The following is a 21932-nucleotide window of genomic DNA, read 5'->3' as shown; positions in this document are numbered from 1 at the left end:
ACCGGGTGGTTCGTACCCGGTGGTCGGTGCCAGGTAGTCAGTACGGGGGGGGGCGGTACCCGGTGATCGGTACCGGGGCGTCGGTGCTGGCTGTATCGGGAGGTTGGTACCTAGTGCTCGGTGCGGGCTGGTTGGTGCAGGGTGGTCGGTCCCGGCTGTACCCGGGGGTCGGTCCCGGCATTCCCCCGCCGCTCCCTCGTTCCCGATCCCCGCGCGACCCCTCGGGCACGCGGGACCCCTCGGTGTGGGCGGGGCCACCGGCTCCGCCAATGGCGGGCGAGCCCGCGGGGCGGGGCAGTGCGGATGGGCGTGGCCTACATCCGTAGCAACGCGGCTGTTGCCCCGCCCCTTAGCAACCGGCCCCGCCCTCCCTCCCCTTCTCGCCGGCCCGTCCCGGCGCGCGGCGCTCCCCGCGCGGGGCCGTGACGCGCGCGTGACGCAGGCGCGCAGCGAGCGCGTGACGCGGTCCCGGTCAGGGCGGGCGGGGCCGGTTTGAACGCGGGGCCGACGGGGCGAGCGCGGCGCAGGTACCGGGGCCGGGCCCGGGGCCGCCGCGCGGGAGGGGGGGACCCCGCGCTCCGGGGGGCACGGGGGGCGGCCCGGCGGGGCGCCGCCGCTGTGAGGGGACCGGCGCGAGGCCTGCAGGGCCGGGCCGCGCCCCTCCGCGGGCGGGGGTTTGGTGGCGGAGCGGAGCGCCCGGCGGGGGGGCGGCGAGGATGGGTTGGGGGCTGTGTATGGGGGGTATGAGCGGGCCGTGCCCCGCCCCGCGGCGCGGGCGGCCCTGCCCGGCGGCAGCTGCGGCGGCGGCTCCGCTTTGTGCCGGCGGGGCTGGGCGGGGAGCGGCCGCTCGGGGCTGATCCCGCGGGAGATACCGTGAGCCGGGCAGGAAGTGTTCCGGCCGTTCCCGGTGGCGCTGGGGAAGAGAGGGGATGAGTGACTTGCCGCGGCCGTGATTCCTTTTCAGCGGTTCCCACGTGAGCGCCTCGGTGCGAATTTTTCCTGGGAAATCGCGGAGCCGAGCCCCGGGCGGCCGTGGGGAGGGAGGGTCCGCCCAGCTGTTGGCAGCGGGCAGCTCCGTCGCGATGCGCTCGCTGGCGTGTCGGGAAGGCTCGAAAGGAAGCGGCTCCACCTCCACACAGCCCCTGAGCGTGGGGGACCGGCGTCTGCGGCACTCACACCTCTGGTTGTGTCTTTCAGAAAATGGCAGTGAATGTGTATTCTACTTCAGTGACCAGCGATAACTTGAGCCGACATGACATGCTGGCGTGGATCAATGAGTCTCTGCAGCTGACGCTGACCAAGATCGAACAGCTGTGCTCAGGTGAGGAGTCGGTGTCCCAAATAGAGTCCCGAATGGGATGTGCACCCTGGTTCTGCAGAGGTGCAGCTGTGCAGTGTGAGCCTTCTGTGCTGCCCTGCTGTCCTGCTCCTGGCTTAGTTCCTGGTGTGAACAGATTCGTGGTCAGCGTTATGAGCCAGTTATGGTTGGAGTGTTATTGAAGTGGTTGTTAATGGCAGTGTAATGAAAAGGCACGTTCTCCTGACTCACTACAGCATAGGTGCCATAAGGAATGGGCAATAATGTGAAAAAAAGACTGAGGAAGAGGGTGCTTTCCCATGAGGAATTAAGCATTGAGTCTCAATGGGTAGAGTAAGTCTTAACACGTGTAGCTAGCTGAATTATAGAAGAGCACTGGAGTGTGAGGAAGGCAAACTGGTGACTCGTGGGGTCACCTGCAGGACTTTTACAACTCCTTCTGGTCCCAGGGCACGTCAGTCTGTGTCAGCCCAGCTGAATCTCATGTACAGTTATAGGCAGAAAAGGGGAAGTTGTTGTGGTACAGAAATGGAGTCAAATGTCATAGTAGGGAGGGAAGTGTGGAAGGAGGAGGCTTGTAGGAATGGATAAAAGATAATCGTTTGTAGAGCTGAAAAAAACCCAAGGCTAGAAATGCAGCCTGAGTACAAGATAATTTGGGTGACTGCAACAGGCACTCAGTGAAAAGTGGAAGTGTAGCTCATACAGTGTCTTTGACATAAGGTGTTGCTCGTGGGATGAGAGATGTGGAATAAAAGGGGGAACAAATTTAAAATAAGTTTGGGACTGTCGATACAGCCTGGAAAAAACAATCCCAAAGATTACAGAGTAGCAGGGGACTCAAGATAGACATCTGAACAGGTATTTGTGGTGCCTTTTGTCTAATGTGATGATGGAGAAAAAACTGTGAGGGTGAAGGAACTAAAGATCTACACCCACAGAAGGAAGGGAAGTGATAAGCACTGTCTGCTTTCGGATGGGCAGGTTAAAAGCCTGTCGTGTGCAGGGTTGATTTGCACAGCAGAGAAGTTATGCACTGGTGTGAGTGTTCAATGCTGTGAGAGCCCTGTGTTGAAGAGAGGGTGATTAGTGCTGGCTCTGCAGAATTTCAGCTCACCTGGTTTGAGGGAAAGACTGAGAGCTGTTGAGGTACACGCTGAGTAACGTCCCTTTCCTGTGTCTGCAGAAATGCTTTGTGCCTCGGCAGGTATGAAGTGACTTTTGCTGTCATAGTCCTGTGGAAGCAGGAGTTCCCAAGCTTGCTTTGCTGCCTTTGGCAAGGGCAGTAGTAACAGCAACAGTTTGAGGTTGCATAAATGCACAAAAGATGACCTTTGACTTACGCTGTGATCCCTCTTTTGATCATGCTTATCTCTCAGACTGCCAGTAGTGAGCAAACCCCTGGTTTCTGGCAAGTCCTCTGTGTTTGAGTTGGGATTGGAGTTCTGCAGCAAGTGAACTGAGAGACAGTGGAGAGCAAACAGCAAGAGCTGTTTTTTTTGGTGTGGTGTTTTTTTTTTCTTTTTTAATTTGCATCAGTGGATGATGTCAGTCTTCTGGTAGCAGGTGAAAGTGGGAGCCCCTACAAAATATCTTGATGGAAAGTGAACTATTATAGAATGTGGTTGAGATGAATAGAGTAGTTTGGGGCAATGCTGTTATATATTACTTCTTGGTTTTCAGATAGCTCCCAAAAGCTTGTTGTGTAGCTGTTTGATGGTTTAGGTTAGGGTTCCCATTACTCCTTAATTAATTCATGCTGGTGGGGGAATAACGCTCCAAATGTTGTGCTGGTGTTTTCAGTGGCACATGCTTGTGTATCATCACTTCAGAGTGATGATCTAGTTTAAATTTTTTTTTTTTTTACTGTGTGTGTATATTCTACAAAACCTGATTTTTGGAGGTGATTATCTGCTCTTTGTGGCTGAACTGAATCCCTCTCTTGCTCTTATTACAACAAGAGCTGAATTAGAGGACATGAAGGATTTAAAATTAATAGAAACACTATCTTATTTCAGTTCTTTGATTAAGGCCTGTTTTAAATATAATCCAGCTTAATTGGCCTTTTATCTTGGAGGGCACCTTGAATTGTGTATAGCTTCTATTTCTAGGAAGTAAATTTGGATAATGGTGAAATGCAATTTTTAGAATAATGCTTTTTCTGATTTAGTGCTATTAGTGTTGTTAAGAGGAGATTACATGCCTGTTGGACACATGTAACATCTCAGATCTGTACTGATATCCACGAAGAAAGGCAAGTCAAATTACTCATTGGATTTTTCTTTTTACCTTTGAACTGTGGAGGCAGGATTGCTCTTATTCATAAGAGTTCAAGTACTGAGCCCAAAAGTTTGGTTCTGCAGCTCCCATAAGCTTATCTGCAGCCATGCTGCACAAAAAAGGAGACTGAAGGTTCCTGTTTTCTTGCCTTTGTTACCTTTAAGGGCTTGTGTAGCTGAGGAGTCAGGTCAGTTTGCTGATCTAACTGGAAAGTAATTTGTGAAGGTTAGTGAGCTGAGCTGACTTAATTCATCCCAGGATTTGTGTTCTTTTCCTTTTGGCAGGTGCTGCATACTGTCAGTTCATGGACATGCTCTTCCCAGGTTCTGTAGCACTCAAGAAAGTGAAGTTTCAAGCAAAATTGGAACATGAGTACATTCAAAACTTCAAGGTTCTACAAGCAGGTTTTAAACGAATGGGTGTTGACAAAGTAAGCTGGGCTGTAACTGATTTCTCTGTGCTCTTAATGTTGGTGTAGATGGGATGTACTTTCAGATTTAGAGTTGACTAAATCTGGGTACAGAATTTGCTTTTGGTTTGTAAGTCTCAAAACTTTTGGTTTTGGTTTGCATTGGGGTCCTCAATTCATTTAGGGCATGATCTGCTTTACTGCAGCCAAGGGCAGGTTTCTAGTTCTTAATGATGAGGTGAATGTTTCCATTTTAATTCTGTGCAACTTATGTTGACTAATATTGAAATTTCTATTGGATAAGGTTTGCCTGAACTTCCTTTTTTGGACCATGTTTATATGAGGTGTGCTCCCATAACCTACTGCTGTGATAGTCCTAAGGATTTCAAGTTCTTCTTTACCAGTATATAGAACTATATAATTGTTAAGGTTGGAAAAGCCCTCTAAGACCATTGATTCTAACTGTGCCCCCTGCACTGCCAAGACCACCACTAAACCACGTCCCCAAGGGCCACATCTACACAGCTTTTAAATACCTCCAGGTATTAAAACCTGTGATTTTTAGTGAGTGAAAATGAGATCTGTGAAAAAGCTTGTTCAGATCGAATGACAGTTCTGCTTATGGAAGGGGGATTTATCCAGGTGATAGTGACAGACAGTGTGTTTGGTAGGATGTAGAACATCCTACCAAAGCTTTTTCCTTCTTTAAGAAGACAGCTTGTTGTGTGCTGGCAGCAGCTCCAACACGGAGTCAGTCTCTGCTTGGGGACAGTGACTTGTGCAGTCTGTCCACACCTGGACAACCAGTGTGGCTTCCAAATGCTGAATGGTCATTTGGAAAGTGGTCATTATGAAAAAACTCTTCTCTGTGAGGATACTGAGGCACTGGGACAGGTGTCCCAGAGAAACTGTGGCTACCTCATCCCTGGAAGTGTTTAAGGTCAGGTTGGATGGAGCTCTGAGCAACCTGGGCTAGTGGAAGGTGTCCCTGCCCATGGCAGGGGGTTGGAATGAGAGGAGCTTTAAGGTCCCTTCCAAACCAAACCATTCTGTGATTCCATGAATCTGTGGTCATGTAACAGTTGTGGCTCCTGGTCCCTGCCAGGTTGTGGACCTCAGCTCGTGACCTACAGACAAGACTTCACCATTTGCTGCATCTTTTTAATAATCTTCAGTTACACACCCCATTCCAGAGAAGCTGGAATGTGCTATAAAGGTGATGCTTTGCTCTTGTAGCAGTTCTGTGTGTTGGCAGGCTGTGCATTTGGTCAGCAGTTCATATTTATCAGACCCAGCACTGCCTGAACCAGCTTCACGTGGACAGGAAGATTTGTGTGTGAGCTTGATGTAGCAGAAACCTTGCTGCAGAATTATTTAAAATTATTTGGAGTGAGGCTCACAGTGAGCCTGATTTGTTTTTCATTCCAATTATTAGCAAAAATCCTACTATTTGACATAGTTGTGGTCAAGGAGGATTTTCTCTAGACTGGACAAGAATTAGATTTGTATGTCTTCTGAGTGCATTAATTTTAAAACTTTATATAAAAATACAGAGGTTCTTTACCCTTAATATGAGTCTAATTTTTTTTTTCCTTTTTCCCCTGCTTCAGATAATTCCTGTGGACAAACTAGTGAAAGGAAAATTTCAGGACAACTTTGAATTTGTTCAGTGGTTCAAAAAATTTTTTGATGCAAACTATGATGGGAAGGAGTATGATCCTGTTGCTGCTCGACAAGGCCAAGACACAATAGCACCAAATCTTGTTGCTCCAGTCATGAACAAACCCAGAAAATCTCTTGGAACTGGCAGTGCAGGTAGAGAAACTAGTTAAAAGATTATCTAGATCATCAAAAACTCTGGGGAAATGAAGACTGGGTTGCTATTTAAAATTAGTGTATGGGCTTATAGTATTTTGCATCTTGTTTCAGAGATGTTAGGCTCAAACACTGAGGCTGCTGTAGTACCCAGGTGTCGAGGCTACAGAAAGAACAGTCTTCTCTAAAAGAGAAAATGGCAAGGATTGGTGCCAAACCATGCCAAAAAAAAAAGCACATGTCACATGGAGTCAAGGAAGGAACATGTCTTCAAACTCTTGCATGCCTAAGCATGTTTGGAGGGGGGATAGTAGCTTTATAGGAGGGAGAATTAATTAGAGTTAATTGGTGAATTAATCTTGCAGCCCCGCAGAGGCCCATTGTTGCACAGAGGACCCCAGCAGCTCCCAAAGCTGGGTCTGGGATGGTCAAAAAGGGTGGAGGAGACGATGAATCGGCCGGGCTGATTGAGCAGGTGGGTACAGCACAGCCCTGGGAGTGACCTCTGCTTGGCAGAGTTGTGTGCAGGTTTGTTCCTCCAGCAGCGTGAAATGTCTGGGTTGGGCAAATGGAAGAAAACTGTCTGAATCGAGTCAGCTCATTTAAACTCACGTAGTTGGAAGCCTTTGTTAAAATGTCTTGCTCTCCTGATGGGAGTGAAACCCCTCCTGCACAGGAGTGCCCAGACATTTAACCCCAGTGTGTGCCGTGTCACACATAGCAGGGTTGGTAAGTATTTCCACAGCTGTGTTGCAGCTCTCCCAGCATTCCAACGGAGCTATGAGCAGCTGCTCCTTCACTGAAATCCTGAGTGTAACACAACTGAAACTGCTGTCAGCGGGAGAGTTGTCGTGAAAGAATGTGTGAGCAAGGAGAACTGCAGGCAGGCAGTGCTTTACCTATTTCATGGAATCAGCCTTTAGAATTTCCAAGTGGTTTTGCATGTGTTGAACTGGATGTTTGTTGTGGCAATATTATAATATTACACTTTGAGAAATAGCCCTTTTCCTCCTCTCACAGTCCCCCTCCCCCCCATATCTTGGTTACTGCTGAAGTGCTTTGCATATCAACACCCTTCTGAGAACTTTGGGGACCCGCCTTTTGCATAGATCCTACTGAATTCTGTCTCTGGTGGATAAATTATTATTGATGCCCCTTGGCAGATCAATGTATTGAAACTTACTGTTGAAGATCTGGAGAAGGAGAGAGACTTCTACTTTGGCAAATTGAGGAACATTGAATTGATCTGCCAGGAGAATGAAGGGGAGAATGATCCAGTGTTGCAGAGGATTGTGGAAATTCTTTATGCCACAGATGTAAGTAATCTGTTATAAATTGGGTTGCACAGTTCCTCCCTGCCCTTGTAATTGGAAGCTGGTTTGCTTTCCAGGGCTCCTTCTAGTTCTAATTTTTTTTTTTTTTTTTGTCCCATGAGGTTTATGGCCTAGCTTTTTCCTGTAATAAAGGAGCAGATAGCATAATTATAGTCAGGCAGCAAACAAGGTTGGCCTTTCATGAGAAGTGTGTAACAAATAGATCAAAGATGAGGAAAATACTTCTGGTAATGCATCTTGACACTGTAAATAGTGACTTAAGGGTACCTATCTGAAGTAAAAGGGGGGGAAAAAGGCACACAGAGTAGCTAGGAACTGGTTTGACATCAGATTTTCATTAAAGCCCTTGTTTTCTTCCCCTTCAGGAAGGCTTTGTGATACCTGACGAAGGAGCACCGCAGGAGGAACAAGAAGAGTATTAACAGACCACATACTGTACCAGCAGAGCAGCAACATCAGAATTCTTTGCCCCAGATCATGTGCTTAACTGTAAAATACTCCACTTTATTCTTAGAGGACTCACTGGTTTCTTTTCATAAGCAAAAAGTACCTCTTCTTAAAGTGCACTTTGCGGAAGTTTCACTTTTACAGTGGGTTTGAGTTAGGAGCTCTTTCTCACGCTGTAGCAGAGCAGTATTCACATCGAGGTTGGTATATTTAGGGAGCAAGAGGCTGAATATTTGGAACTCGTTGCAGAATGGTTTGCTGGTAAAACACTGGTTTGTGGGAAGACTCTTTTTGTATCTAAGGTGGCGTGTAGTAGAGAAATTAAAGACTCTGACTCACAGAAAGATTGAGTTAATGTGAAATTGCAGCACAGAAATTATAATAAATGCCTTAAGAGTATTTAAAATATGCTTCCATATGCCAAATTGAAGTAATGTGATGGGAGATTTTATGTGCTTCATATTGGGGTAGACGTTTGTTTAACTCCATTCACTGCTGTCCGAGAGGCCTTGCGTGGCAATCTCACTGTGTCAGCAAGTGCTCAAAAGGGGCTATTAAAACAAAACTCCATTCCTATGTAAAGCTGCTTACTAAGTGATTAGTTCTCGATGAAATGGGCCTTAACGTTGCCTGTCACAAGATTAGAGGGAGTATGAACAGCTGAGACACATAAATTACCTTGAAGAGTGCTGAAGCCTTTCTCTGTGGCATTGTGGCTTTGCCAAAACGTACTGTGTTTTCTGTAAGAAAAACAAAAGCAAAGGGCATCCAGTCTCACTGCCTAAAATGTCCTTCAGAAACAATTTTTCTTCCTGGCTCTTGTTTCTATTTGTTCTGTTTATTTTCATTTCTTTTGGAGTCCTTTCTGGTCTCTCATTTTTCCCTTTCCCATCCCAAGGAATGCTGATCACACCCAATAGTTGTAACAGGACTTGCACTGTGCAACTGGCTTTGAATGAAAGTGAAATGAGCATATGAGGATGATATTTTTCTGTTTTCTTTCTTTTTCCCTTCAAACCAGGGCATATTAATAATACTTGCCAGTTCAGTAGTCTTCTGGGGTAAAAACTAAAAGATGCTGGCTAACAGAGCTAATGTTATTGCAGAAAATACAGTACTGAGACTAACTTAAATATTAATATTTAAAGTACTTTCCTTAACTGTCCTTTTTTGCTATCATGCCCCTCATTACTGTTGTGTTTGGCAAGATCCTGCAAGACTTCTGACCCCCCTTCACTACTGAGATTGATCAGTCCTGTTGTGCTTGTATTCATTTGTTTCTGGTGGTAGCTTGTCCTAAAATGTGTGTAGGAGAGCATTTTATGGTAATTGTGTAGTGCATGAATCTTTGTGAAGTTCAGAGAAAAACCCAAATTCAGTGAATGCCAAAAATGCAAGTATCTAACCATTGTTTAAAATTGCAGTGGTGCTATTTCTCTTGTGGCCTTTTAGACTTTTGTTGCCCTAAAACTCCATTTTACTGAGAAACCATATTTGACTTGGATTTTTCTTGACAGGGTTTTTCTATTTTAAGCAGTTTCTAAATAAAGTTCTGTATTTCAAGAGTGTCATGTCTGCTGGAGTCTCTCGTGCTTTCAGATACCATTAGGCAGAGCTGGAGCCCGTGGTAGTTTTGTGGTGAAGCTTGCAGGACCTGGAATTTCAGCTTCCATTCTCCAGCCCCAGGCATTGCTAACCTCAGTGACAGTGATCTTGGAACTTTGTTTGGAGTGTGCTGGGGGAAATGGTTGCTTGAGTTCTTTTTTTTTTTTTTTCCCTCTCTTTATTTTTCCCTCCCACAAGTGGATGGGATGTGAGTGTGGTGTTGACTTCCTCCTCCTCATGGTGTTGGAATGGGGCTGTGTAACAGGAATGCTGCCACATACGTGTGTTTAACGTGTTTTAAAACTGCTAAACACTGGTTTATTAATTATAAACAAATGAGATGTTAATTGTTTCTGTCAACAGGCTCTGTGAGCAGACTGACTGTAAACTGAGTTGATTTGTTTGATTTGAAGTGCGTTTCATAGATGAGCTTCAATTCTCCTGTCACAGCTGTGTGCACAGACCAGCATCTGCAGAGAAGTGCTCATGGGGTTTATCTGACCTTGGAATGGGAAGTGATCCCTGCAGGGCTGCTCCCATGCTGGGGAGCACCCTCCCTGCCCCTGAGGGCTCTGTGGGTGCCTTACTCTGGAGAACAGGCACTGCTGGCACTGCCTGCTGGTGTGGCACAGCTGGGGCTGGACTGCACAAGCACAGACATAGAACTGGGGTTTGAGGCACATAAAATCTTCTTTACCATTACTTCCTTGCTTTGAAGTCGGAAGCATATTTTTTTCGACTCTAAATACTCCATTATTCCAGCAACTCAAAGCAAAAGATGGCAACAGGATGTGGCTGAAGGTGAAGATGACTTTTGAGAGGCCAGAAGTTGTGCACTGGGACCTGGTTGCTTCAAATCTCTTTCTAACAGGATTGTGTGCGTGGAACTGGGAAGCACCCAGGTCATCAAATGGGTTGATTTTGGACAAAGCAAGTAAACAGCCTTTTCTGCTAGGAGAATGCTGAGTCAGAATTCCTGCTGGTGTGCCTTGGGAGGCTGATGGATGTGTGGACATATTGGACGTGCATTATAAAGCTGAATTGCAGTGGCAATCTGGTCAGTCACACACTGCTCAGATTTCCAGTTGCTTACATCACTTCTTTGCTACCAAGATGAGTTATAAATAGAATGGGGACAAACTCATTGAGTCAACTTATGGCTCTGTTATAGATATCTTGGCATAATCTGTTTTTTAATGTCCTTTTTTGGGAAGCAAATTACAATAAGCCCAACTCAAACCCATAGACTTAACGTAGCTACTCTGTTACCCTGGTACAGTATATGCTGTTAATTTTAAATGCTCACCTGCTGGAATGATTCCAATAGCATCCGACCTTTCCTAGTATCTTAGTTTATCAGTTATTTGAAAAACAAACAGGATGGAAGAAGCAAAAGCGCACATCTCCTTTATGTACCAACATGTCTTACTTGCAGGTGGACTCGTGGATGTTTGTTTTTGTTTTGTTTTTTTTTTTTTTAACTTTTATTATTCGTTTTTTAAAAAAATTCCTGGTTTGCAATGACAATTCTTACTGTAACTGGTAAAAGCCTTCAAATAAAGGCCAGAAACTTCCTTGCTGTCGTATCACATCGCTGTTTAGTGTGACTGCTTGAGCACTCAGTCATCTCGTGGTCCAGTGGAATGTTCTTCCACGGGAACATGCTCAGAAGTGGGAGTTGGGAGCATCCTGCCAAGGATAAGGCTGCTCACAAGGGAAAGGTATTTTTTGCAAGTTGGTGTGTGAACTCAGAGGGCTGTACTGTAGATTCCAGGCCAGTCTGGTGGTGCACAGCCCATGCCTCTATTCCTGTACTGGTGCAAGGAAAAGAGGATAATAATGTGGACTGTTACCCCAAGGCTGGGACCATCCCAGGTTACTGGCAGAGGAGAGGGAATTTGTGTCTGGGCTCCTGTGCTGTGTCAGCACAGCTGAGGAATTACTGATCTTTAAATGCAGAGAGCAAGGAGAGACAGAACCATTTCAGATTCATAATAACCACTTCTGGTTAGTTGGAATGTGAGATGGCAGCGGATGGGGGTGGGTGCAGCCCTGGCACTGGTGATGCTCGGAACACAGGGAGCAAAATCCGAGGTGTGACTGCAGGAAGGAGACCTGAATGAACTGGTGAGATCTCCTGGGAAGAGGTGTTGTGTTCCTCACAGAAATCCTGTTTGGAGAGTTACTGGGCGTGGAGTCAGCAGAAGGAGGAGTGTCAAACGTGTGACCAGAGAATGTGGAAGGTGAGTGTGGGAGTAGAAATTAGAGAAGGTCACAGTGATAAAGGATAAATGCATAAAACCAAAATCAAGGCGTGGAATTGGACAGGGAAAACTGGGAAGGTGCCTGATGTGGGAGAACACCCCTAAGGAAGGGAAGGAAAAGTGCACTGCTCTGGCTAAAGAGGAGTGATGGGTGCACAAGTATTTGGCAGGACTGTGTGACCAGGTAGCTGTGCTGCAGGAAAGGAGCTGGGTTTGATACAGGGTAAAGAAAGGGAAAACAAATGGGGTTTCTCTGTTGAGTAACACCTGTTAAGCTGAAGAATCAAACTCTCTGGAAGAAAATGCTCTTTTTGAGTTGCTCAGATTTAAACCATCATTAAGACAGTCTTTATCTTCCAAGAAAGTATTACTTTTCTTTTTGATAAGGAACAAAGTTAAACTAAACTTCTGAAACTTTCTAAGACCAAAAAGGCAGTTTCCAGAAGGCAACCCCAGCTCTGGGCAAAGGCCACTCTCTGTAAAAATTGCCCTTTTCTCTTTTTCAACACAGCTGGCTGGCTTTGTGAACTGTGACCTTTAAATAATATATTTACCATTGATATATATTTTTATATGTATAAATATTTATTTAAGCGATGTAGAAATATTTCTACGATGTGACAACATACAATAATATTAAATATATATAACTAAGTTATAGACATTTATATTATTTGTATATAAATGTATACATATATGTCTAAAAATGCTTTTGTCTGACCTGTCAGAACTGTAGGACACATGAGCTGGTGTAATTTTTGTTTTAAAGTCCAACGGATGTTTTGCGGACATTTTTCTCTGAAAAATATTTCATAAAATGGTTGCCTGTCAATCTTCTCATAGAGCTCTGGCTCTGATTTTGTCCCCAGGGGATGCATAAGGATGAATGGACATTCAGGAGGCATTAAATCTGAGGGGACAGCACAGATCTAAACTGCAACATGCCCAGAGCTTTGCAGGTTGATGTTTATGGAGTGATGAACAGATGAGGTTAAAATGAGGGATGTTGGAAGTGAGTCCGTTTTCGAGACCTGAATACAAACCTGTGTTTAATCTTGGCTTTTCTCTCAAGGAAGGGCTTTCTGGGAGAGTGAGGAGGGAAATGACCAGAGAGGTTTGTGATAGTGGCTGTCAGGATGGCGGTGAAGCCCCACAGCAGCCCCACACAGGGGGTGGAAGGTGGGGCTGTCACCCCGTGAGCTGCAGATGCACAGGGAGGTGGGAACAGATGGAATGTGCTGCTCTAAGGGTGAGTTGCACCACAGCAAGTGACAACCACCTTGCTCTGACACAGTGCTGAAAGGTGGGACATGAGGAACTGGTGGTGACTGGGTTCTTTCTGTTCCAGGTTAAGGCTGATCTCTGTAAAACTGTGCTTGCACTGGCACAAGCTGGTAAGGGGGTTACCAGGGGTGGTAAAACTTTGCAAACAGAGACCATTTCTTACAGAGAGAGTGTCAGAAATAGTGACCTTGTAAAAATCGCAGAATTGTTCAGGTCAGAAACATCTTCTAAGATCGAGTCCAATCCCAGCACTGCCAAGGCCACCACTAAACCGTGTCCCCAAGGGCCACATGTCTTTTTAAATCCCCGCAGGCACGGTGACTCCACCACTGTCCTGGGTAGTCTGTGCCAGGGCTTGACCACCCTTTCAGGGAAGAAATTTTCCCTATTGTCCACCCTAAACTCCCCCTGGCACAACTTGAGGCTTTTTCCAGTGCATTTACTGTACTGCAGCTGTTCCTCCCTCGATATGATTCTTGTGCCGCAAAAGCTCCACGTGGTCCATTTGGGAATCAGAGTGCTTTTCAGCATAGGAAATTGTCAGACAAATGTCAAAGATGGCCTTTCACAGATACCTCCTGTGCCCAACAAGTGGAAGATACTATTTCTGATCACTTAAGGTAAACAACAAACTGGCTGGGAAACATCTCTGGAAATACTTGATGAAATGAATTCCATCACCTCCTAGTTCATGATATGCTTCTTATGAAAAATGTTCCTTTGCTTCCTCCTTCAAACATTCAATATTTAAAGGCAATAACATTCATGCTGGAGGTTTCCAGTAGTAAGGCAAGATAACAGTTGCAAACTGTGATTCCCTTTTGATCAATTTAGGAAAGTTTTGAATGGGGAGTGATAATCACAAAGCAATTTTAACACTTCAGAGTTAAGTAGTGGTTTGTTCTGTGTGCAAAATCATTGCAGATATATGTGCAAATTGGAAAGCAGCATGTCCAAATTTAAAAATAACTGTATGCCATACCTGTCCAGGTGTGTAATGGCCATGAACTGCACCATTCAGGCTTCCAATAAATGTGTTTGCTGGTTTGGAAACCCTGGAAGTGTGCTGCAGGGCTCTTTTGGGCTTCACCTTTGATACATCTATTACAGCCTGCCATATTTATGATCTCTTTTCTCAGTTATGAATTACCTGGTTGAGTCTAGGCCTGAATTTGCAATGCTTGTTTTCACAGGTTTGAGTGAGTTCTGCAGGCAATGAAAGAAATTAGAGATAATATTAACAATAGAGATATCAATGACACACATTCTGAAGGCTGACATTGACTGTGATGCTTCACAGCCTGGGTAATGACACTGTCCTCTGGGATGAAAGATGAGGGCGAAGGAGTAGCAGTTGCAAAAGTAATTTCCTGATTTATTAAAAAAAAAAAAAAGTAAGAAAGAAAGGGAACACCATTTGTTACTGGTGGTAGGCAGTGTTTATTTTCACAGCCGTCTTCCATAGTTCCTCTCTGTCAGCTCCACAGAACCTCAGTAATTAATTTTGCTCCCTTTGATACTGTGCACATGACTGTCTGTCCTGCAGGAAGGATCTGGACTATGCGTGACCCAAATTCAGTGATCCCATGCTGGAAAGCTCTCCAGAATGCCCCCAAAAAGTAATCTGACTGTAGGGTATTTCTGAGGCCCAATCCTGTGTTCAGAGCTGCTTCCAATTAACTGTTTCTCCTGTGCTGCCCTGAAAAGTGTCTGCTCCTTAAGCATTCATTTTTCCATCAAACAGAAAACATGAGCATCCTCCCTGATGGAACTGGCTTAATAAACCAGTCCCTCATTTAAGAATGTCTACTATAAAGTAATAGGTTTGGTGATAAATGGGTCCTTTAAATGTGTTCTCTTATGGGTTTAATCAGTCTGGTTTGGCTATTGTATGTAAAACCATGAAAGCAGTAGATTGTGCCTGTTACAAAGGCGACCAGGATATAAGTTATGACAGCCATTCTCCTCCATGGGTTCTGGATTTACAGAGGTAAAATGGCCTATTCAGGAAGATTAAAAGAACTGAGCTTAAATCCAACCCGGAGAGAGACTGAATCGAGGCTGGAGGAGGAGACTAAAGTTGTAAGAGGCTATTGCAAAAAGAAGTCTGACCACACCCATGGTGGTGAAAACTCATGGAATTAAATTCCATATTAGACAATTTTTTTTCCTTTCTAACACTAATGGCAGGGCAGGAGTAGAGGATGAATGTCTGATGGAAGTGCAAAAGTTTGACGGACATTTAGGAGAAGGATAAAGGTCTCAACTCCACTGTAGGCTAACATGGTTTATGGAGTTTTTCTGTTTGTCTCTAAAGGTTATTGTGGCTGAAAAAACGTTTGACTTGCAGCTTTTTTGGGACAGAGCTCATCCAAGGGCAGAGGCACGAGGAAGCCCGTTTGTCACTTTGGGTGACAGTGAAGTCTAGAGAGGCAGATGGTGGCAGCCTTTGCCTGAATTCTGAAAACAACCTGTTTCTTCTCTGCAGCTTGGAGAGATTAATCAAGGACTGCACTGACAGTCGTGGGCCTGAGCAATGTCAGCTTGCTGGATGGAATTATTGCCTAGAGAAGCTGTGGACGCCCCATCCCTGGAAGTGTCCAAGGCCAGGTTGGATGGGGTTTGGAGCAACCTGGTCTAGTGGAAGGTGTCCCTGCCCATGGCAGGGGGGGTTGGAATGAGATGAGCTTTGAGGTCCTTTCCAACTGAAAGCCTTCTGTGATTCTGTGATATTTACAAAATTGCTGCCTGTTCTGGGGCTGTGCACAGTGTCTTTTTCTTGGAAGTCACAGGAACTTTGCCTTTGTTAGTTGTTTTGTGATTTGGGGATGTTACCAGCACCTCTAATACCACGTGTACCTGTTGAATGGCTGTGGGTGCCTGAGGTTAAAGGCGTGTGAAGCCACAGTGCCACCAGTGTGTCATCAGTCCTGTGTCACGGGATCTCTCGGTGCAGACCTGGCACCAAATTCCTTGATATCGGTGACAGCAAATGTGTGGGGATCCCTTCCCTCGCTGAAGGGACAGCTGTGCCACGGCCTTGGGTTACGGGCAGGACGCTGCTCCAAAGGGGTAAATGCCTCCTTCACACCAGGACTTTGGGTCAGCCTCCCTTCTGTGAGAGGGGTCCCTGAGGGGGGTAAACTAGTGCCCTGAGCTCTGGTTGCATTCCCTGGTGTAAAGCGATGCTCGCAGCTCCTTGGAACTCTGCTCCCAGCACTCTCTGACAATTCTGCTCCCTGCTGTGGGGGGAACTTTTGCTTCCAGTTCATGGGACTGAGCTTTGCACTGAGTGTGGCTGCTGTGTGCAACGTGGTCACAATGGCAAGTTCCAGGAAATTGCTAATTTCTTACTCCTGGATTTTTTCAGGTCTCCATTCGTTTTTCATTCATCCTTGGCAAGGCCTCGTCATGCTTTATTTAATTTTTTTACTACTCACTGCTAAATGGTATGTGGAAACAATTAAACATCACTTCTACCATTTTAGATATATTTTTCAACCATTTGTACATCTCTTCCAGGTCTCCCAGCAATGCATTTGTCTCCGGCCAAGAGACAATCTCTCCGAGATTCTCTCCAAGAACTCTGGACTTGGAAGACCTCAGGTCCTTTCTGTGCAAGACAGTGCAGCAAACTATTGTTGTGGCTGTGTCTCAAGTGGGCAGTGAACCTGGCCTATAAAATTGTCCTTGGATATTTTTATTGCTCATAAGCTACTGGCATAATATAAATACTGATAACAGTGGATCAGTGGCACTTCTCTCCTTGCCTTGTACCTTCCCATATCAAAATGGGAATTGTACTTTGCTACTGATGCTCCCATGCCTTCTGAGTCCCTGGGGAATGGTAGCTGCACCCCCAGGCCAGCTCTTTGGAGAGCAGGGACTTGGTTGTGATCATTCTCTAGCTCTGGGCTCTGCTTAGTCCTGCCCTGGGAGGCTCTGCATCCTCACACAGCCTTTGCTCCCTGGGTTGTCGTGCAGAATCCTGGGGGGATGTTGCTGCGCTTGTTGCAGTTCAGATACTCTCGTGGCCTTTCCTCAGTGCCAGTGATGCACCCTCAGTGCTCAGTCTGCCCTGAGCCACAGTTATGCACAGAAATGCTCCATCTCCTCTATCCTCATTTGGCTTTTTATCGTTGTTTTCCTTTCTCCACCGTCTGTGTCCAGTCCCTTCCACTCCCTCCTGTTTTCTGCTTCCCCTCAGACTCACACTGTGCTGTCTGTGTTCCACTGGACTCTCCTGAAGAAACAGAAGCAGTGGACTAGATTGAATGGACCCTCTTCCCCTCTCCTTTCCCTAAAGCAAGGTATTTGCAGTAACACACATGGAGCCTCAAACCACAATGCCATTAAGTGAGATCCTTCCTCTTTTGCAGGTACTCCTTGGGAACTGGTGCCACCAGATAAAGTTCATTCCTGAGCTTGAGCTTGTTGCCTCCTGCTCAGCCACTGATAAAAGCCAGGGCACTTCCCTCACTCCCATTAAAATCACACAGGGCAGGCTCTGGTAGGACAGGTCCCTGCTTCAGCTCTGGGATTTCTCCATTGCACAACGGTAACAGGCTGTGCTGCTGGGATTTTAATATTATCTTCCTTCCAAGTAAGACTTACTCGTACCACCCTTCCAGGTGCTGGGAAATTTGGGGGGGGTGGTGGTGTTATAGCTTGTGGTTTGGTTTTTTCACTTGGCTTGGAGGGTGGGTTGGGGCAGAGAGGCTGAGGCTGAGCTGCCACTGGCCCCAGGCTCGCAGTGGATTTGAGCAGAGCTGAGGAAGCCCGTCAGTGAGGGTGAGTGTGGGCAGGTGTGGGTGTCTGCAGGGAGATGGGGTGAGGTTCTGGGTCTCCAGTCAGAGAGAAGGGGGGTTGTGCTGAAGAGGTACATATGGACTCTGCCTTCCTAAATGAGTGGAGCAGGATGGAGCCCAGGGGAAGGGCTGATTCAGCAGGGATGTATGAGGTCACCTTGCTCACCTGCACACATTGGTCTTCCTGGTCAGTCCCTTTCCTCAGTTTTCCAATTTACCTTCCAGTTATATTTCTCTGCCTTTTCTTACAAATATTACTCTACTTTCCCACCATTTAAATTTCCTTTTCCCTTTTTGTCCCACCTCTTTCTTTTCGGAACTCACACTCCTTGATTTTGTCTCTATTTGCATCTCATTCCTGTTTCTCACTTTTTGCCTCTCTGGCTCTGCATTCTCCCATCCCCCTTCTCTGCTTTCCTGGTGCCTTTAGCCTGGCAGCCATCCACCAGCTCCCAAATGCTGATGGGGTCCAGCAGAGAGCCCCGTGGTCACTGTTCAGCAGGCTGGAGATTGCCCGAACAGGGTTCTGTGTCTGGGCTGCTATAAAGTTGAGGGACATATGACCTCTTTTTTTTTTTTTTTTTTTTTTGGCTACAGCTGGATTGTTTGTGCTGTTTTTCTCAGCCTCAGCAGTCACTCTTTCCTCCCTGTTTTTCCTCTTTGGGCTGTGCTCTGCTGTTCAGCAATGCAGGCTCAACAACGTCTGCCTGGGAACTGGGGCTCTCTGCAACAGGGGGTTCAAACAATTTGGCAATAACAAAAGATGTGGATATTAAATTATTGCTTCAAAGAGTCCAAAATCCCTATTGCTGACACCTGGGCTCCTAAATGGCTGCGTTTGATGTTGGTGTTTAGGACAACACTGAGTCTTCTGTGGCTGTCACAATTTATCAGTCTGTAAATTTTGTCTTATCTTACTAAAAAAAAGAAAAATTCCTTCTTGGGCATCTTCTCTGGCATCTCTAGATGAAATCAAGGGAAACAGTGTGGGCATGTGGAGACTGCTCTGCATGTGGGCTCATTGCCTTTCTCCCAGAGAAACTAATTTTACTGTGCTGCCAAACTTGTGGGTTTTAAACCCACAGCTGCTGGTGGTCCCTCGGTGTGCAGGACTGAGCTCGAGGCTGGTGTAACACTCTGCCACTGCCTAAAACTGAATCAATTTAGTGGTTTTTCTGCTTGTGGCTGTAGCAGAAGAGGATTTCCACCAGGTGGTAATGTTGGGCTTTGCTTTGTGCTGTGACCAGCCCGGGGTTTGTGTACGGCTTTCAGGGAAGGATTTATAGGGTGGGATTAACCTGGGTCATCTCTGCGGAATTTTGGGGGTTTGTTTTGTTATTTGCACAGAAGCTTTGCATATGAGGGAATTTCAGCCCATGAGAGGCTTGCAAATTCTTGACTACTTACAAATATTTGGAATTTGGTTGTTTGAACTGTTTCTTTGGGGGCCTGTTGCTGCTGTTAATCCACATGCCTGGATCCTTTCAAACCACGGTTGGCTTGTGTTAATTTTCCCAGGAACTGAGCAAACCTGGGATGGTGCTGCAGGGTCAGAGCTGCTCCTCAGCCATCCCTCCTGTGTGCTCCCATGGTAAGGGAATGGAGGAGATCAGGCCAAAAGAGGTTTCTTTCAGAAATGCTTTTTCTGTTTGCAAAGCAATTTTCTCTAGTACAGGGAGATACTAATTTCCAGGCATTTTGGTACATGGCTAAGGTCTTGTCTGGGCCTCTTTTAAAAGCTAAATTTTGATCTCAGTGTTTAATCAGTTGGACCTGTGCCTCCTTCTCCTCTTGTGCTCACAGCATTCACCTAATTTTTCACCAATATTCTAGTTTTTAGCAGAAAACTGTGTTTCTTCCATCAGAGTACCAGGTGCTGCTGACCTGGAGAGCACTGGTGGTTGTCTGAGCTCCCTGCTCAGGGGGATATCCAGGAATGGTAAACCAGTGAAATCCCCCATCCCTCCTGGCAGAACAGCCCATTTTCTGCTGGTCATTCCCACTTCTTGGCAGGTTGTGGTGAGCAGCTGCTCCAGGAGGCTGGCAGGTCTCTGCAAGCACCATCACTTACACTGACAGGATGTTATTTTTCTATTAGGACTCTGATTTTAGGTTGTAAATCACTGACTTGTCAGAGCCAAGTCCTGGCTGCTCTGCTGTCTGAGGGATTGTAGGAAGAGCAGTTGCACTTGACTTGTGCTTCCCGGTTCTTCCTGCTTGCGGGAGGAGCAACAGTGTGTCCCTCTCCTGAGCTGCCCTTTCCACATCTTTTTCACTGCTGCCTTTTCGGTATGGATCATGAGATCATGGATCTTTGGCTTTCCTTCTTGCAGTCTTTAACAGCTTCCAAAATCCTACTGCCTCCCACTGCAAAAGGAGGTTTCCTCTTCCTCCCTTATTCCTCCGAAAGGAGTGAAGGGACCAGCTCTGTGCCAGGTTTTTCTGGTTTTCCTTCTGGGATCAGAGTGAAGGGTTTGCATAGCACTTGCATGTAGCACTGACTTTGCATGGAATGAAGGCCAGCAATGGCCTTTGCTCTTCTGAAATCTTGTTTTACCTGGATATGGATCTAATCGATAATGTCTAAATCTGTTTAGGTCAGGAATTTCTGCCTGTGACCTTTGCAGAGGTTCAAAGTTTGGATACTTTTATAAAAGTCTCGCCTCTTTTCCCTTCTTTGTCCTGCTGTTTTTAAATCCAATCTCTCCTCTTTAATATTCTCTGATTTTTCTATACCTTTCTCTTTTGTGCCTTCTTTGGTTGCCCTGGAATTTGTCTCCTCCTTGCAGCCTGTCAGACACACAGACCTGTCCCACACAGCCTTGGCTGAGGATCTGCTGCCTGGCTCACGCACCACTGTCATTGTCATGCAGAGCTGGATATTTTCTGTGCTGGTAGGCCATCAGTGATTGCTTTAGAGAAAGGCATCCTCTGTTTTGATAGTTCCCCAGAGATGAATTTATTGGCAAGACACCATAAAAGTTCTTTTTTCTCCATTTTGCAGCTGAAACTGTACATGCTCATAGTGGCTATTATTTCTGACACTTGCTGTTTTATTAGTAATATTGAGATTTGTGTCTTAATCAGCTGGTTGATGCTGGTCAGCATTCATGGCTGTACTGCTCCAGTAGGAGGGCGGAATCGTGATAGGATTGATAGAAATTCCTGCAAAGTCTGCTATATTCAGCCTGTATTCTGTCAGGGCTTCTCTCGTAACCTTAAAAATAATTAAACAACCTTCATGCAATTAGAGTTTTTCTGCCTCTTGGTTCCACGTCTTTTTGGCCTTGCAATGTTTGTTGCATGTTAATGCAATTTTTCTGGGCTGTACCTGATGGATCGTTTTTGTCTGCAAATAATTCCTGGCAGGAATATGTTGGTGGATCATTGTCCTGTTGTTGATGATGGTTCCACTACAGTAGGCAACTTCACGTGCCCCACCTTCCTGGTGGGAGAGGGACATGGACGAGAGGAGAAATCCTTCTCAGTGCGTGCCTGCAAGGAGATAATGATTTAGACTCTGCCTGACCAGTATTTTGGAATGTGTTCGGCTTTAGCAGCTTCTCCCTCCTCTCACGGCACTGCAGATGCCCTTAAGGCATTGTTTCCTTTCTCCTTTAAAATTGTAACAGCCTTCAATCCCAACAAGCCGTATTTACGGATCTCCTAATCCAGTTATCCTGCTACTGCACCTGTCTGATGGTTATCACAGCCTGTCTCCAGCCAGAGCCAGTGATGGGCTTGCTCTTTGTCCACATTTGTGGATTTGTATAATGAATAGTTCTACAGTCATATGTTATAAAGAGCTGGTGTGCAGCTGATGGGATCTGGATGGCCCCTCTCCTCCTGGGAACAGCTCACCTGAGCCCCAGCCTCATGATCTGTCAGGGATGCCAAGGCATCCTTTGTTAGCACGGGGTGAGCTGATCTCCTGTTGGAATCAGGTCTATGATGACATCACCCCAGTTCTGATGGCACACACTCGTTCCAGACCTGGGTGTGCACAGGTCCCTGCTCCCTCCCTCACTGGGCTGGGATGTCACCAGTTCTGGTGAAGGCTTTGGTCGATTCAGATGCTCCAATTACACGTTGTCCAGCTCATCAAATTACACTTACGCTTGCTTAGGAGATTTGAAAAAAGTTAAATTTGTTTCTCATCAGTGCTAATTAACACATGGAGATGGGCTTTGCTACATTATGCTTGCTTTATCACAGTTTTGCAGTCCAGGCACTCTCTGGCCTTCCCTGGGCTGGGACCACAGTGAATATTTGTAGAGGTATTACAGTTTTGGAGAAATGCCCACTACAAAGTAGTTGGAGAGTTATGGGAAAGCTATCCAAATAAAGGCAGTATGCATATTAATAGTG

General features: G+C 46.0%; 1 protein-coding gene and 1 long non-coding RNA gene across 4 annotated transcripts; one reads left to right on the top strand and one right to left on the bottom strand.

Moving 5' to 3' along the window:
• The first annotated feature begins 422 nt into the window (after positions 1 to 422).
• On the top strand, positions 423 to 10797 carry MAPRE1 (microtubule associated protein RP/EB family member 1). Of its 2 annotated transcripts, none has more exons than XM_027721774.2 (7): positions 423 to 527; positions 1198 to 1321; positions 3883 to 4028; positions 5618 to 5822; positions 6188 to 6297; positions 6986 to 7138; positions 7522 to 10797. In XM_027721774.2, exons 2-7 carry the CDS (start codon positions 1201 to 1203, stop codon positions 7576 to 7578), a joined length of 792 nt encoding a protein of 263 aa, XP_027577575.1. In that variant the 5' UTR covers positions 423 to 527; positions 1198 to 1200; the 3' UTR covers positions 7579 to 10797. The 2 variants fall into 2 exon arrangements, with proteins under 2 accessions (XP_027577575.1, XP_027577576.1); XM_027721775.2 differs by lacking the exon at positions 423 to 527 and adding an exon at positions 969 to 986.
• Positions 10798 to 20498: 9701 nt separating this feature from the next.
• On the bottom strand, positions 20499 to 21450 carry LOC113988342. Of its 2 annotated transcripts, none has more exons than XR_005564900.1 (3): positions 21426 to 21450; positions 20896 to 21059; positions 20499 to 20781 (listed from the first exon to the last, which is right to left on the bottom strand). It is a non-coding gene; the product is annotated as an uncharacterized LOC113988342 (long non-coding RNA). The 2 variants fall into 2 exon arrangements; XR_003540870.2 differs by lacking the exon at positions 21426 to 21450 and adding an exon at positions 21257 to 21351.
• Between the last annotated feature and the right edge of the window lie 482 nt (positions 21451 to 21932).

The sequence above is a fragment of the Pipra filicauda genome, unplaced genomic scaffold (genome assembly GCF_003945595.2).
Source record: "Pipra filicauda isolate LSUMZ 115617 unplaced genomic scaffold, ASM394559v2 scaffold385_size793830_pilon, whole genome shotgun sequence".
NCBI classification, from domain to species: domain Eukaryota; kingdom Metazoa; phylum Chordata; class Aves; order Passeriformes; family Pipridae; genus Pipra; species Pipra filicauda.
The sequence above is the reverse complement of the archived record's forward strand: the minus strand, read 5'-3'. Positions and strand labels throughout refer to the sequence as shown.

What these genes read in the sequence shown, in the direction of transcription:
- MAPRE1 (XM_027721774.2), top strand. Translation starts at nt 1,201, where the DNA reads ATGGCAGTGAATGTGTATTCTACTTCAGTGACCAGCGATAACTTGAGC. An exon ending in GATCGAACAGCTGTGCTCAG is followed by an intron (nt 1,322 to 3,882) that starts GTGAGGAGTCGG and finishes TCCTTTTGGCAG; the next exon opens with GTGCTGCATACTGTCAGTTC. An exon ending in CGGCCGGGCTGATTGAGCAG is followed by an intron (nt 6,298 to 6,985) that starts GTGGGTACAGCA and finishes GCCCCTTGGCAG; the next exon opens with ATCAATGTATTGAAACTTAC.